The sequence below is a fragment of the Trichoderma gamsii genome (assembly GCF_001481775.2).
Source record: "Trichoderma gamsii strain T6085 chromosome Unknown Scaffold_13.2, whole genome shotgun sequence".
Taxonomy (NCBI): Eukaryota; Fungi; Ascomycota; class Sordariomycetes; order Hypocreales; family Hypocreaceae; genus Trichoderma; species Trichoderma gamsii.
This window is the reverse complement of record NW_020171350.1, coordinates 426,144-443,160: the sequence shown is the minus strand read 5'-3', so window position 1 is coordinate 443,160 and position 17,017 is coordinate 426,144. Positions and strand designations below refer to the sequence as shown.

Below are 17,017 nucleotides of genomic sequence, written 5' to 3'. Positions count from 1 at the left end.
AAAGGCAGAGACAGCGCCATCCCCCGCCGGAACCGCGCTGTAACGCCGCGCCGAGCTGCCCAGCCACTACCACGAGCAAACCTCCAGGCTGCAGCGGCCGCCTGATCCTCACAGCATCCAATTGATCCCGTTTGCTTGCCTGTTGTTTTGTTTGCCACTTACACCCTCAGACTCAGCCCGCCCTGCTATTGGCAATCCCCACGGACCCCCCCGGGCAACGCTAGCTGGAGCCCGATACGACATGGGAAGTTGGCGCGGCTGTCTGGCTTCGCAATCGCAATCCTTCGGAACCAACAAGGCAGAGCCCGGCCTGTGATAGCCTCACTCACCCACCGAGAGAGCACCGCTGGGCGCGAGGCTGGACTGAGCCGCAAACATGTCGCGACCAGACAACCTGCCGCCTTCCATGGGCCCGTTTTCGCCCGCCCACCAGCCCGACGAGGGCTACTCTGAGGATCCTTTGGGTCCGGGGCTGACTGAGCAGCTCTCGTCGCTGGCCTCGCTCAAATCGCCCTTGGAGCTGCCGCAGTGGATGGCTGCAAATGCTTCGCAGCTGCCCGTGTCAGTCAAGTCAAGTGAGTCCCCACCACCAATATTTGCATGCCGTGACCGTGTCGCTGAGCCCCCTCGTCGCAGAACTGGCCATGGCTCTCTTGGACCAGCTCCCAACCTCCGCCATCGTCGAGATCGTCGAGCGTCTCAGCCCGAGACTCTACATCGACTTTATCCGACATCTCCCCGCCGAAATCTGCCTCAAGATCCTGGGCTATCTCGATCCCGTCTCTCTCGTCAGCGTGCTGCAGACGTGCCGCGCCTGGTATGACCTGGCCGTGGACCGCAAGCTATGGGAGCGGCTGTACTATCTCGAAGGCTGGAAGGCCGTGCAGGCCGAGATCGATGCGTGGGAGATTCGGGTCAATACGGGCGTGAGCAATTCCATCGGCCACTTGCACCGCATGCAGACGTCAGACGACCACCCAACCAAGATTCGAGCCATCCTCAACCACGACGAAGACGAGGACCAAGATTTGGAGATGCTGGACCGCGATAGGCTGCCCAGCATCCAGGAGAGCAGCGCCGGGGCCAGCCTCTTTGGATCTCCCAGCGCGCTGCAGTCTTTTAAGCAAACGCTCCCCTCCTTGGGGGATATGTATCTCGACAGCTTCTCGTCCGCCAAAGGTAAGGCTGTGGACCGGAGCTATGGATCGTCGTCGTCGGAAAGCAGGGCCAAGCGCAAAGAGCCCGGTGGCACCCCCGAGATTCCGCTGCCTGCAATGGCGGCCGGCGACACCACCGCGAGCATGATCAAATCGACCCTATGGACGTGGGATATCAACAGCTCCCGCTATCGCATCAACTGGAAGTATCTCTATAACATGAGGCGACGACTTGAGTCGAACTGGGAGCTGGGCAAATTCAAGACTTTTGTACTGCCTCACCCCGACTTTCCCGATGAAGGCCATCAGGAGTGCGTCTACACTCTGCAGTTTGACGCAAACTATCTTGTCAGCGGTAGCCGAGATCGCACAATGAGAATTTGGAACATACACACCCGCCGCCTGGTTCGTCCACCGCTTACAGGCCACCACGGTTCGGTCTTGTGCCTTCAGTTCGACGCAGACCCGGCCGAAGACATCTTGGTCTCCGGTAGCAGCGACTCCAACATCTTTATCTGGAGGTTTTCCACTGGAGAGCTTGTACAAAAGATTACCAACGCACACCGCGAGTCTGTTCTTAACGTGCGGTTCGATAAACACGTTCTTGTTACATCTTCCAAAGATAAAACCATCAAGATTTTCAACCGTCGCCCCCTCAAGTACGGCGACTTGGGCTATGGCCCTGTAGATGCAGCCGTCAACCCGGTGGGCATCAGTGTCAAACCCTATGGCTACGAGCTCGATCTATCCCAGGAACTTCCCATCAAGCCCGCCTTCACGGTGATTGGCAAGCTGGAGGGGCATGGTGCCGCCGTCAACGCCATTCAGATCCGGGGCCGCACCATTGTTTCTGTCTCTGGCGATCGCCATATCAAGGTGTGGAACTGGCCAGAGCAGGTTTGCACGCAGACCATTCCGGCGCATGAAAAGGGCATTGCCTGCGTCGAGTTTGATGAACGCCGGATTGTGAGCGGTAGTAGTGACTACGAAGTCTGCATTTTCGACGCGCTGACGGGCCTGAAAGTGGCCTCCCTTCGCGGCCATGCCCATCTGGTGCGAACCGTCCAGGCCGGCTTCGGCGACTTGCCCTACAGCAAGCAGGAGGACGAGGCCGAGGCCAAGAGAGTAGATGCCGAGTACTTTAGGGCTGTAGAAGCGGGAGAGATTGACCACGAGGGTGACCGAAGAATCCGTCGCACTAGAAGAGTGAATGCGGGAAGCTCCCGACCGGCTGATCTCCAGGCTACTGGCGCCAAAGTTCCGCCTGGCGGAGGAGGCGGACGCAAGTACGGGCGAATCGTTTCGGGCTCATATGACCAAAGCATCATCATCTGGCGGCGGGATAAGGAGGGCGTGTGGAAGCCCGGGCATCATCTTCGCCAGGAAGAAGCTGCAGAGGCGGCGCATAGACAAGTCGCCCTGACCAACGTTCAGCGACAGAGCACTCAATTTGCTTCGGCGGCCATTGCCGTGTCGGCAGTGAGTCCTGGTGCGCCGCAGGGCATGCAGTCTTCGCCTATACTGGATCCAAACAGCGAGAACAGCCAGTCGGCACGGCTTTACATGGCCATGATTGACCAGACGGTCCCCTTTGGGGTTGCAGCGCTGAGGCAGGCACTGGCAAGCCACCCATCCATGCTCATCTATTTTGGCTACCTACAAGCCGCGATTGAGCGAGAGCCTTCTCCCTTTGTGCGGGCACATCTCCGACGAGCGGTGGCAGACGGCTTGATTGCGATACAAAACAACCAGATGGCCAGACAGCGGCTCATTTCTCGCGGCAACTCCCACATACCGGGCCCTAACGCTGCCACAGATGCAAGAGCCTTCAACTTGGCTTCTCCCTATGCTGGCGGATCAATGGCGGGCCCATCTACCGCCGCGCTTGTAGCAGGCGATGGCATTGGTGGCAGCAGCAACAACAACGCCGCTGGCGGCAACACTGAATATAGACAGCTGGCATATTCGCCAGCAATGGTACCACAAGTCCCAGCCCCTACGCCGCTCCACGCACCGGTGCCTCACCCATCTCAACTTTCTGTGACCCCCGGCCAGGGACCTCCGCCCCAACTCCCTCCAATGGTCCAACAGCCTGAGATTCCTGGACAAGTCCATGGGCAGCAAGGACCGACTGAAGCCGAAAACAACGCACAACCTCCTGAGTCACGCCCACGCATTGCGGCGGCGGAGAATCCTCCGGCGCGCGTCTTTAAGCTTCAGTTCGATGCCCGCAAGATCATATGCTGTAGCCAGGCTCCAGTCATTGTAGGCTGGGACTTTTGCAATGGGGATCCTGAGTTGGAAGAGGTGGCTCGCTTCTTCGCGGCGATTGACTGATTGAAGCAAAGTTTATGTATGGAGGGGGGAGTCTTTGATGAAACCAGGCACAAAGCTCTTCTGTAACGAGACACTTTATATATCCCTACGCTTCTTCCCAAGCGAGGAATATACAGGAGGGAGTTTGAAGAAAGAGGGGAACAGCATTCGGCATAGTAATCTTGGAAGCTTATTTCCTTTTGTTTGATAGCGATGGAATTACTGGAACTAGGTACTCTGCATTCCCGGCGTTCAATTGTCAACCAAATTCGTCCGGAGTATGTAACATGTCGTCGTGTTATATGTACATGTACATGCATACTATAACCCCGTGTTATCTCACGAGCGACTCTTTTGCCTGAGGTTAACGGCACTTGTTTTGTAATAAACTATTCAACGTACGAAAAAACTTGACGCTCTTTTCTTAAGGGGGGAATTATTTGGGTAAAGGAAAGAAAAGATAAGAAGAAGAAAAATATATGTAGATGGCATTAGATTAGCATGCACCTTTGTTTTTCTCTGGGTTTGCGCCTAGGAGGACATTATGAAATTGATGAACGCTCTTTTCTCTCGCTTCTGTTTTTTCCTTATATTATCACGTCGGAACTTGAAACATAGAAAAGAAGTACAAATGGTATTATAATGTAGCAAGATTGAAAGTAATTCTGCGCCTAAATGGTGTGCCAACCTTTCTTTCTTGAACTGGTAAAATAAAAAGCCGCAAATCATCCCGTCGTTTCGATGAGTATAAGCCAAGTACATGTATATATATACACAGACGCACAAATCAACCCGCAGCCTGCTTCACCTTCTCCTCCGTCTGCGGCGGCTCATCCACAAACTCCGGCACAACCTCATCCGTCAAAAAGCCCGGCACCGCGCCGCTCCCATACTCCTGCTCCAGCTCGGCCTCCATGCCCAACGCCTCCAGCTCGGCATCCAGCTCCGCCTCATCCACCTCGTCGGGTATATCATAGCCCCTCGCAAGGCTCTCCTGGATCTCATTGCCCACGTCGAGCAGATCGGCCATGTCGTCCTGCAGGCGCTCAATCTTGTCAATGTCAATCTTGCCATACTGCTTGCGCAGCTCTTTGTTGGTGGTCTTCATGGCGTCGACCTGGGTCATGACGTTCTTGAGGTTGTCCTGCATGGTTTGCGCTTGTTCCATGTTCCAGACTTGGCTTTCGAGTTTGTCCTTTTCGGCCTCGTAGGCTTTGCGGCGCTGGAGGACTTTGAGGGCCTTTTGCTTGATGGCTTGTTTGCCCGGGCCGTCGCGCATTTTGGAGAGCTTGTCTTGGTAGGCGGAGAGTTCGCCGTTGAGGGCTTTGAGTTTGGTGTCGATGGAGGCGATGCGGGTGTCGATGTTGGAGATTGCGCCGTTGAGGGTTGGTTTGGGGCCGGTGGGCTTGGAGCCGAAGAGGCGATTCATGGCTGCGGTTGGTGTTCCGTCTGTGTCTTTTTCTTTATTTCTTTTTGTATGGGGAAGGAAGTAGTTGGAGATGGGAAGTGGATGGAAGAGAGCGCTGTAACTGGGCGAGGCTGAGGATTCGATTGGATGTCGAGATGATGCTGTTGCGGGATGACGTTCCGTGGTGACGAGGCTCTGGGTGGTGGTGGAGGGGCAGGATTGGAGACGGTCCACTGGCTGCCTGCAAGGCTGTGCCTGGAAATGATGATGAGTCAGCAGAGGACTTACAGCATACAGGGTAACAAGGAAGATGGTTGAAAAGGTAGAAACAAAGAGTACCTTTTACAGCCTGCATGGCGGTATAATGGAGATATGATCGGAAGCTCAAATGAATTCCGGATATATTTGGTTTATGTACCGTAGGAATAGCATAGTAACAATGAACCTTTTAAGAGAGCGAGCAGACGAACGAGCTCCGAGTATTTTAGATGGATAAGGTGCTAAGATGAATGAGCATCCCTATCTTCGGTGTAAATTAGTTGATTATCTCTGTGACCACTACCAATTGCCTGAAGCTAATCATTTGATCCAAGTTTTTATCACGAGACTGCTGATATGCCCATTAGCAAACGCCAACAGCGATAACCTGCCAAACAGAAGCCACCTCCCGCCATCGCCTTGGACTATGTGGCTTCGTTCATATTAAGTAGCCTCAATTGACGCAGCAGCTTCTTTTGCTCACCACTGTGAATGCTTTGAGCGGGTATCACGGATTTTGGAACATTCACCCAGTACACACGCTGGATGCAATCTGAGCACCCAGATGTAGCAATACCTCCATGGATAATATGTCGAGGAGCGGAACATCTATAAAAAAACAGCTAGCCAGTAACCAATGTCATTATAAAACGTCCTCATCGCTGGGCAACACCATGCGGGCCGCAATCTCTTCGGTTAAGGATGGGAGACTTTCGGAGATGGTCAAGAAGCTAGAGGAAGACCGGTAACTCATGGGGAAAAGGCTGAGGCATCAAGCACCGTCATATATCGTTCACCTGTTAAAGATGAGATGATTTCTTTCTGCGATGAAATCAGATAAATGTCAGGTACTGTCATTTTAAGCCCTCGCAGGTCTACTCCGTTCGCTCTTGGTGTTGAAGAGTACTGTGTTCAATACGAGACTTTTGAAGAATAGAGAAGGAAGTGGATTATTGGTAAGAATCATAGAGTACTTATGTGTCTAATCCATTATACTATTGATTCAGATCTGCGTTTCTACTTCCTCTTCTAACGCCTGTCATCCGCCTTGCCATTTACTGGCATTTCCAGGCACTTGATTGCTCTTTTGATCTAGTTTTTACGATTAGATAATTGCAATTTTGGCAGTATGTGGCATTGACCCCAATCTCATACTCTGCTGTGAGCCACATATTCCATCTCTCTGCTGGCTTGCCCAATCGTGTATATAGAATACAAATCTCTAAACGCATCATTTGCCTCTGATTACTGCCATAGCATCATGTGAAACATCTCGGTATTAAGTGAGCCAAAGATGAATCATGCATGTCGTTATTGAGCACAATACAGCGCATACGCTGCATGCATGTAGGTTACATGTACATGTACGTGCTGCCCAGGGAGCACACCAGCCGCTGAAAAATCCCAACCACTACTGTAAAACAGCGTACTACCCCGCCATAAATTACATCAAATCCATCCATAAATGTTTACAGTAGATCACTCTATATGCACGCAATGAGCATACCAGACTCGTCTTTATTATACCTATTGACGTTTGCAAAGTACTTGTAACGTGATTCACGATCTATTCGTCACTGTAGTTCCGTGCCGTGTTATGCAGCAGCTCTTTGAAGATTGAAAATTATCATTTGCTAGGAAATCCTAGTAAAGCTGGCTGAGAAACATAGAGTCGGCAGCGAAAGCAAGGTGGATTATCGAGCATTGAGATTGAGTTGATGACAAAAAGCACTAGCCTAACAGAAAAGAAAGAGGACGAAACAAATGCGTGCAAGAGGAAATAGGCGAATTAAGCAAGGGAGATATATCGACCAACTTTAAACAGCCCTTTTCGTCTTTGCAAGTAGCTATTGTTAAATGCTTCAAAAAATAGAACGCGAAGTGTGCAATCAAACTTTTCCAACACAATACTACTCGAGACTTCACGAAGCTGAATTAATGGTGTATTTGAGACGCTTTAAAGCGAGATTTACGATTAGATAACTGTGAAGATCTGAATATAAATAGAAACAGCCGATGTGGCGCTGGCGCTATGCTAATTTACAAGCTTTAAATGTCACTCATAGAATAGAAGTCAAGTTATCGTAAAGACTACTGTGAATTGAATAATTTATTCACAATCAATTTATCTTTTCGATTCTCTCTCTTTTCTTTTTTCCTTTTCTTTTTCTTCTTATAGCAGACATTCACTGTATTTTACAGTGCCTCGAAGCCAGTTTCTGCCCGCCAAACGCGTCTGTCGCTACTGGCGGGGCAATTAACTCTAAATCTACCCCACACACAATTAACTACCCTATTAAGACTAGCATATACTAGCGGATTTCCTATTGGGGCTCAATGTAAACAAACGATCCGTTTGCAGTTCAAGAAATGAAATTTGGGCATCGCGCACGCACGCATTTCAGAAACGCGACGCCCTTTTTTTTTTGTTCATTTATTCACCCTTGCAACCTTTTTTCACTCAACGCGTCTTCACGTGGGGTGACAATTCACCGAATGAGTACGTATCTTTGTAACTTCAAGTTATTTCAATCTTAGGCTTTCAGTGCCGTTTCTTCGTTTTTAAATCGACATCGCCAGCTTTTCCGTCAATTTGACATCGCCGCAAGCTATACCTGGCAGCCATGGACGATATCACCAGCCCACCATGGGCTCACGGGTGCGAACCCGCTGCGATGTAAGACTTCTGCTGCGACAGGATCTCGCGGGGCGGAATGTTGGAGATGGCGGGCTAACTGGGCGCGTGGCAGCAATCCTCATCCAGCATCGTTTGTGACCTTCTTCCCTGCGGCCAGCGAGGCCAAGACGAGTATCCTCGAGACGTGCGTACCTTTGAACTCCATGGAGTTGCTCGGCATTGGCGATGGTGATGGGTGCTGACATAGATTGTCTTGTCGGCATTTAGTTCGTGGGCAGACAACTTCGTCGCCCAAAGACCAGCGACAATCTCCCGCGCCTGGTGCCGCGTCCCCGCTGTGGCCGGCCCTTTGACTATCCACAGAGGCAGAACGATCATGAAGCGAGTTGGACGATCAGCGGACGCTCGGGCAGTGAGGCCTCAAATCGCCGTTGCCGTCGAAGCTGCCGAGGACCCAGAAGAGACACAGAGGGCGAGCCGCCGCAGACTCAACTCATTTGCGCCGCCAGCGCATGAGGCCGAGCTGAAACTGAAAGGATCACCTCTGTCTCGAGCAGAAGTCGTGGGCTTAATGGTTCGCGCCAAGGGTATGTTTTTTTCCTTTTCGTAATGTTGATTTCATGATTCACCTTGAGCATTGGCTTACTGTTGCTACAGTCAGCGTCGCAAACTGCTTCCTTCACGAAGAGCCCACCGATCTATCAGAACAGAAACTCCTGGCCAAGCAGAGCACATTCTCTAAAGCTACTGTTCCTCTGAAGCGCCGCTTCCGCGATTACTCCTCCATCGACTTCGACTACGCCAGCGGCGGCAATAGAATTGCCATTTTCAGCGAGCTCGATCCCATCATCTCCAAAGCTCTCCAGACCGGCGTCACAGAGATCGACGTCAGCATGGCATCTATCACAGAGGTCGCAGCCAACTTCCAATCGATTCGTAACCCACGAACCTCCCTCGCCGCTAGCGGTGCATCAGATCTGTCAGATATTGCAGACGTCACTGAGCCATCGAGCCCTCTGGCCTTGGAGCCAAACGAATCCAAGTCCGACGCCAAGTCGCCTACAAAGAGATCTACCCAGTCACCGAGTCCGACAAAGAGCAACAAGAGCTTCCGAAAGAGACTCAGCGACACACTTGTCAAGCTGCTGCCCGCTTCTAGCCCTCGTGCTGAGCCTTCTCCCATCAAGCCAGCTAGTCCCCCGACAGCAAAAAGAGATGATCGCGAGAGAAGAGGTTCCATCATTGTCAGAAGCCCCAATACTACAAGATCGCCACTATCTTCAAACTCAACCCCTGGCCTGATTCAGTGGTCCGGCAGAATCTCCAAAGAGTCGCCTTTTGCGCGTTGGCGACCAAAGCGCAAGTCAGAGCCCGTCACTCGTCTCTCACCAGAGTTCCCATCTCCCTCTCGCAACGAATACTCTCCTGTCAGCTCTATAGCGCCGGAATCTCCTACTCGCCATATACGCCCCCGCGAACCTACCCCTTCCAAGTGGCACGGCTTCCAGCCTTCTACGCCTAGCAGAAAACCATCTTCTACGGTAGCTACGCAAGAACCCGATAACGAGTTGGAACTAGTCAAGTCTCTTCCCGCGTGGATGCAGCACACTGATTCAGCCTCCGCATTCGAAAGTTGCGATCTCAGCAATATCGACTTTGGACCCGCTTCTCCCTCATTCACCGGTTCCGTGTCCTGGATGAACAGCCCTGAGAGTGCTACTGAAAGTGAACGCACTAGAATCATCAGGCGACGCAAAAGTGAGCCGCTGTTCAGAAATTTGCTCAAAACTCGGGCCTCACGACGAATCTCACTTTCACCTCAGAAATCTCAGACCGCGAGCGGGGTTATACCTACCTCTGAACATTTCTCCCACCTTGAAGAAATTCCCCGCACTTTTGACATCTCCAACATTTCTGCAAGCATCAGCTCCTTCGCATCGCCTTCAGCCAACGTGCCTGAATCTACCAATCTTCCTGCAACTCTAGCCAACGCACTCAACGTGTCATCTCAAGATACAAGTGAACAAGCCAACGAGACCATGGATATTCTCACCCAATACAAGGAGAGGATGAAGGCCATCATGAGAGCCACCGGCAGCCCCCTTGACGCCGACGATGTGTTCAAGCCTGATAATGAGCAAACCGCAGTCGAACGACTGGCCAAGATGGCAGAGACTCAATGCAATGGCCACGCTAAGGTCGTGGTCGCCAAAGAGCGCGGAAGACTTTTTGTTCGGTTTAAGCTGCCGTTTGAATATTCCCACCTCTTCCCCGAAAGCCAGGGTGCAGACGAGCCTCACTCCTCGAACGCTCCCTCGAACGCTCCCTCTACTTCGAAATCGCCACAAGTCCAGGCTCATCACTCTTCTCCGGAACCTCGACTCACAGAGGACGAGATGTGGGAGCTGGAAGAAGAACTCTACGTTGACAAGCGCACTGTACATGACAAGACCCTCCTTGTTTCCGACTTTGGCAGCTCCCCCGTCAAGGGACAGAGCACCACTTCGCCCGCTTACGACCGACTGCCATCAAGCTCGCCTGCTCCGCAGAGCGCTACCTCTCCTGCCTATGACAGGCTTCCTACCAGCTCACCCTCGCCACTGCCACAGGACGAAAACGATGTCAGCATCACTTTCCCTGACGTCTCCTACGAGCTTGAGGGCAATACTACGATTCCTGGTCTCGCGGACCCGTCGCCTGCCAATACACCAAAGACGCCCATCCAGAATATGGCCATGTTCAACTCGGACGGCTCTACCATCTCCTTCAAGGCCGTCAATCGCAAGCTAGCTCTCACAGCCAACGCCGAGAAGGAAGGCGAAAAGTCACAGCCCGCGCCCTCATCCGCCACCACCCGTGCCGATTCACCAGAGCGCGACTACATGCGAGACTTTATCCGGCGCTCAAAGCACAGGCGGCCTTCGACAACGGCGCTCGGCTCTCCTATCGCGCAGACCCCGCGACAACCTCTTGGTGCGAGAAGCCCTAATATGGAAACTCAGCAGCCAGAGAAGCGCAAGTTTGAGAGCAGCGAAGGCGGTGAGAACGAAGCTGCAGCTGAGCCTGCCGCAAAGAAGATCCGCCGAACCCGATCCACACCGCCGAAGCCTGCTGCCGCAGCTGCTCACGCGGACTCGGGTGACGAGGATCCCCTTTTGGCGGCCGCTGCTCCTCCAGCTGCCCCAATCCCTGCCCCTCCCGCCTCTGATTCTTCCTCCCGCCGATCGACTCGCCTAAGGGCCAGAAGTGCTATCCCGAAGCCTTCTGGTCCGGCGGCACCTGTCCGGGTAGGACGTCCTGTTGGACGTCCGCGACGCACCGAGCAGGGGACGGTGGACGTTGTCCACCAAACTCGCGCCAACACCCGCCGTAACAAGGGGAAGGCCGAGTACCCTGCTCAGGTGCTTGCCCGGCAGGCCGAGGCAGCAGGAGAACCAGAGGAGGTCGTCGGCGCCCAGGGATCCGACCAACCCGCCGGCGCCGCAGCGGTCCCCAGGACTCGCCGCGGCAAAAGCGTGGTCTGGAAGGAGCCCCTGGCCGACTTCCAAGAGGAGGAAGCGAAGCCCCAGGCGGCCAAGCCCAAGCGAGGCAGGCCCGCAGGAACTGCCGGTTCCAAGACCACGGCGGCGAGGCCCTCTGGCGCAAACCGCGTCAGCAAGCCCGCGCCGAAGGTCTCGGCAGCGACTGCTCGGCAGCGAACCTCACGGCTCGCTGCCGGCCTGGGCATGGCCGGTAACGGGACACCCGCTCCGAAGCGGGCGACCCGGGCGTCGACCCGGAGCCGGAAGTAATGGTTGAGCCGCAAGGCTCCCGTTGCTTTTGGCCTCGGGGAAGCGCTTGAGAGGTGACGGTTGAGCTCGCAAGAGTTTCTGTCATCTCTCTTGCCGGTCATGGGAATGGATGGGATGGTCGAGTCGCAAGATTCCCATCCGAGCACCAAACACAAAGCCTGGGAACGGAAGGTTGAGCCTTCGGGCTCCCTTTTCAGTACCGGCTGAGTGTTTGGAAACGGTGGTTGAGCCTTCGGGCTCCTATCAGCTCCAGCCAAGGAGGAAGCGGGAGACAAATTTTTTTTTTTTTCCTGTTTTGTATTTGCTTGGAGTTTGGGAAGGAGGGGGGGAAAAGGGGGGGAAGGCGTTTAAGGGAAAAAGATACCAAGGTGGCTTTTTGTTCTGTTTGTTAGAGTTTTTTTTTGGGCCTGATTTTGTGTTTGGTTTTCCATTTCGGTTTATTTTTACTTCGGTTTCGAGAATGGATTGAGATTTCAGGTTTGACCATATGGATCAAAAATCGACCTGTGAAATGTTTTCCTTTTTACTGTGACTGTGTCTGAGAGGTGGACGGAGAGATGGACGAGGTTTAGACTGCGATTGGACGGGATTTGGACGAATGGGGGAATACTGCTCGGAACCACGCTCCTCCATTCCACGGCGCACTAACAAGACAAAATCCGCATCTACAAACCTGTCGCCGAACGAAATGGTCAAGGCATTCACACCGAACAATACGATTGGCATCCTCTCAGGAAGGCCACGAGACCTGCTAGACAAACCGAAAGCCAGATGGCAGTACACGACGTGCTGGCGATTGCAGCAATCACAATGAAGCACCATTACGACCGACGCCACACAACGAAATTGATGGCAGTCAGCGACTAAGACTACCTGAGGTTGGACCAAGGATAGACGAGATATTCCTCGGGCAGCAAGAATTGCTGCGGATTTATCGATTGCTCATTGAGTCGAAACATTTCGCATCCAGTGGATTGTCGGCGGTACAGTTTTGGTAAACGCGGTTTGCACGTATATGTCTGCTGCATCAGGGCGGTGCTGATCATGCGAACAATAAATTGCCTATAAAATGGACGCAAAGTTGTCAATCTTCGTCCACTGAACAAGGTCATGGTTGCTGATATCTGGCTTTAACAAAGGGTACTCAAGGAAATGGGGTTATTACTGGTTTTAAACAAGGGATATCAGATTACGGGAAACGTCATTTTTTGTTTTCAATAGGGTGTAAGATCAGGGCATCATCATCTTCGTGGGAATTACATCGAATAAAGGCACCCTTATTCACTTCTATCCCATTGCAGTTCGCACTGCTAATGCAATAAAATAGGTGAGCCAGAAGATAAAACTACAGCAACAAGCAAGCAACGCAAGCGGCTCGGAGATACCAGACAGGCGGCCTAGAAGATTCCAGTGACAGGCGAGCAATGCCAACAGCCCAGAGCTATAAAACACCAGGTACCTAGTAGCCAGGCCAGAAAGTCAAAGACCCTTCGTATGGATGAGCTTGTGGGGGTGTTTGTGTTTGCCCCTGAATGCGATGGAAGTGCCTTTTCTTGGGTCGGCCAAGTCGCGCGATACTACTCGTCGCGCAGCAGTTTCTCTCGTCCGTCTCTTAGACCGCTTTCTTTATCGTCGATGAACTTTTTACATGGTGTGAGAAGCGTTTGCAACTATTTATTTTGACTTGAGGACTTCAATTCTCTTTGAAGGTTGCATGTGTGTTGGGTGATGATTGGCGGACCGATGGCGCAACTTGAATCAGCAGACAAGTGAAATGCATGATGATGGGAGTGATGGGAGTGCTGAAAATGTCAAGCTGGCAGAAAAAAAGAGACTACCTTCAGGACAAGTTTACAAATACGGACATGATATCATTGCCAATGTTTTTATTTGCCGATGCATTTGGCCTATACTGAAATATGTATCGTGCCATTGAAGGGATATATCTTATACCACAATACGTTGGCAAAGAGCATCGCCCCAAACGAAGGAGCTTGCTGCCGCTTACACTCGGCCCCTTTGGAGCAAATTTGGCAGACATTTTTGAGAGTTTACACCAGCTTTGCAAACTCGATGCTGGAATAGAGCTTGAGATTGGATGGCGCAAGATTTTTGTTTGTTCATCTATTGCTGCAATTCTCGGCGACACGTTATCTGATGACTGTTTTACATACTGAAGCGTAGACTTGGTTCACTATCAGGAACAGTATTGGTTACAATTGCTCCCGTTGCCATTTGTGAATTACAACGTTGAAAGATGTCTACAACCCAATTAATTACCAGCCCCAAGCAAATATTTAATACCTTCAGCCCTCCGTGGGTTTAATGGAACTGAAAGCCTTCGGAGACGCTGCACCTCATCTCGCATCCATTTGAAAGTCATCTGCAAAGAGAATGTTTCTTGAGTTTGAGGTGCTAGGCTTAATGGGTTTCGTATAGCTGAAGAAAGGGTCCTCGGTGCAACGTTGAGCAGCTGCACTGCCATGAGATAACAGAGTGCAGCCCAATCGCCGCTTAAAAGAAACCATTGCTCTCGATTCTGTCTTCTTAGAAACGGCCTGTATTTGGTTCGTGACATGGTATCTTGCTATACCTGCCATCAAGCCAGTGCATCAAGAGATAAGAGGCTGTGGAGATGCATCTGCAGGAGCTGTTTAGATCGGCGCACTCCGGAGGCATGTCGCGGCATCCCCCGCATCTTTATCAGTGGGTGACATTGATGCTGCTGTTTCTTATCCATCTTCATGAACGATTGAAACAAATAGCTTTTTTTTTTCTCTTACATAGTGACCAGTAAGGTTTGATGAACCATTGTACGGCTTCATTTACAAAACGACAGTAACCTTCATATAGAATGGCAGCAGAAACAGTCGCAACGACGCAGCTGCGCCTCGCGTCGCCCAACGGCATCATCACGCGAACCGTCCTGAAATCTCCCCTCCGTGATGCGCTGCCCTCTGAAATGCCCATCATCGACATTTCGCCCATCTTCAGCCCGTCCCTCAGCGAGCGCCAGGCCGTCGCTCAGCAGGTGCGCGCAGCAGCCCAGAACATGGGCTTCTTCTACATCAAGAACCACGGAATTCCCGAGGACGTGACACAAAATGCCTATGAGGCGTGTCTGGCCTTTTTCAGACAGGACATGGAGACCAAGATACAGGCCAACTACAAGAATGCGAAATGGAATAATGGCTACAGGGCACCTGACACGCAGCGGCTGAATCCGTACGAGGGGATTGATGTGCGCGAGTCGTTTTCGTACCGCTACGACCCGCTGTATGATCCTACGGTTGGGGAAGAGGGGATTGAGGATATACCAGAGGAAGTGAAGAGGCATCTGCACAATGAAGAGTATCCGTGGGAGAAGACGAGCAACTTGCCGAGGCTGAAGGAGAGCATGGTGAGGCATATTGGAGAGTGTCTGAAGCTGGCGAGGGCGCTGACGAGGTGTTTTGCGCTGTCGCTGGGATTGGAGGAGGGCGTCTTTGACGAGAAGGTCAAGTATCCCGATGCGTCGTATGGGCTGAATTACTATCCGCCGATTACACAAAAGCCTTCTGATTCTACTACTACGACACTACAAGACGACGATGAAGAGAGAGTGTCCATTGGTTCACACACAGACTTCCAGCTCTTCACCATCCTCTGGCAAGACTCGCACGGCGGGCTGCAGGTGCTCAACAAGCAGGGCCAGTGGCTGCGCGCAAAGCCCATCGCCGGCACGCTGGTGGTGAATCTGGGCGACTTTATGCAGCGCATCACAAACGATGCCTACATCAGCACGGTGCACCGGGCGAGAAACTACAGCGGCAAGGAGCGGGTGAGCATCCCGTTCTTTTGGGGGTTTGGGCTGCATGAGACGTGCAGCGTTGTGGTGGTGAAAGAGGGCGAGGAGAAGAAGTATGAGGATATCAAGTGTGATGACTGGGTGAGGAGGCGGATCGAGGGTATGCTGGAGGTGAACTGAAGCTGAGCTGTACCTGAACCGAGGCTGTCACCAGATCTAGATGGCAGAGTAGCTTTTACTAGATATTGCAGATGACGAGGTGATGTATCATGGGACGCTCATTCAAACTTCGTGCCAGCAGCTGCGACAGCTCGTCCCATGACCGTAATGCATGATGGGCTATGCAGAATAACCAAAAGTCGATGATGGTCAAGATCTCGATGGTAAGGTCAACATGTCGTCATCCGGAGCAGGCTCCGTCCGATATGCGGAGGGCAAATTCCGTGGGGAAACATCTCCGGCAGCTGTCGCCACAGTTGGCTGAAGCAGAAAATGGAAAAGCATGAACAGGGACAACGAACACAAATAGAATACTTAGTAGCTGCCATTGGGGGAGGCGAAAAACAGAGAGAGAAATAGCTGTCTTAAGGGGACCAAGTTTTCGGGGGTGGAGGAATAAGACGAGGGCGGGATGACGCAATGACGTAACGTGGGATGCGGGTTTCATGCAGCCCCTTGCAGAAAGGCGAGCAGAAAGTGAAAAGAGAGCAGAATTGCCATCCGAAGAACCGACGCGGCGGAGTCGTCATCGAGGATTCATTTTTGATTCATTTTCGATTCATTTTTATTTTAGCAGCATAACTAGATGAAATATAGCGTTAATAGAAAAACAGGTATGTGAATGGGTTTGGAGGCCACACCAGGGGGGTGTGAGGTTTGATATATATTGATTGCACGTCGATTTTGTGATTTCGGAGACGTGTAAGTGTCGCTGAAGAAGTGATGATGTCATTGAATGTTTTGGAGTGCTGCGCGCTTTGATGCCTAAACAAGGGCAGCCTGGCTACTTTATTTTATTTTATTATTACTTTATTGTGTATTAATTCTTCACCGTTTTGAACTGTGGCATAAATTGCGATTGTTGGGGTTGCACTGTGCCATTATTCCTGTGTGGCTGGTGTTTGGTGAAGCCATCCAGTGAACTTATCTTGGGTTAGTATCATTGTGCGTCAGTAGTAGTGATAGCAGTATATCAATATTTTAGCTTTCACTGGACATTTATACTCAGCACATGATGGAAGCAGCAACAGCAAGAGATAATAGCCAATTTAGTGTTATATAGGATGAAGAATAAGAGTACAAGTAAAGAGTGTTATATATGATGAAGAATAAGAGTGCAAGTAAAGCGTGTTACGCGCAGCCTCGTGCCTGCAGAGGTGATAACATGCAATTGAAGTCTGAATTACAGGCATTCTCCAAGCTGCGCTATTCAAAGTCCAACCTAGTGGCCCCGTCTGCGACAAACCGTGCATTTCGCATTTGTACACTTCTCGTTGACATAATACCCATAGATAACGTTCTTCGGTGCAGGCGTCGTGCAGAATCCGCTTCTGCCAGAGCTTGTCGTCTTTCTGCCGCACGTGCCCGCAAATCGCTGGTACAAATGGCCGCATTTGCCGTAGAAGTGATACCACCCGCATGTGCATTTCTTGGGGTTCCGAG

The 17,017-nt window shown here is 51.7% G+C and overlaps 4 protein-coding genes across 4 annotated transcripts; 3 read left to right on the top strand and 1 right to left on the bottom strand.

Moving 5' to 3' along the window:
• Positions 1-376: 376 nt before the first annotated feature.
• TGAM01_v204576 (hypothetical protein) lies at positions 377-3,494 on the top strand (the record flags this gene model as incomplete). Its single annotated transcript, XM_018804524.1, has 2 exons — positions 377-575; positions 637-3,494. The coding sequence occupies 2 exons, from the start codon at positions 377-379 to the stop codon at positions 3,492-3,494; spliced, it is 3,057 nt and encodes a 1,018-aa protein (XP_018662337.1).
• Positions 3,495-4,260: 766 nt separating this feature from the next.
• Positions 4,261-4,902, bottom strand: TGAM01_v204577 (hypothetical protein; the record flags this gene model as incomplete). Its single annotated transcript, XM_018804525.1, has 1 exon — positions 4,261-4,902. The coding sequence occupies one exon, from the start codon at positions 4,900-4,902 to the stop codon at positions 4,261-4,263; it is 642 nt and encodes a 213-aa protein (XP_018662338.1).
• Positions 4,903-7,763: 2,861 nt separating this feature from the next.
• Positions 7,764-11,568, top strand: TGAM01_v204575 (hypothetical protein; the record flags this gene model as incomplete). The annotated part of the gene is made up of 4 exons (XM_018804526.1): positions 7,764-7,816; positions 7,890-7,961; positions 8,045-8,364; positions 8,435-11,568. The coding sequence occupies 4 exons, from the start codon at positions 7,764-7,766 to the stop codon at positions 11,566-11,568; spliced, it is 3,579 nt and encodes a 1,192-aa protein (XP_018662339.1).
• A 2,854-nt stretch (positions 11,569-14,422) lies between these two features.
• TGAM01_v204574 (2OG-Fe(II)oxygenase) lies at positions 14,423-15,535 on the top strand (the record flags this gene model as incomplete). The annotated part of the gene is made up of 1 exon (XM_018804527.1): positions 14,423-15,535. The coding sequence occupies one exon, from the start codon at positions 14,423-14,425 to the stop codon at positions 15,533-15,535; it is 1,113 nt and encodes a 370-aa protein (XP_018662340.1).
• Positions 15,536-17,017: the final 1,482 nt, after the last annotated feature.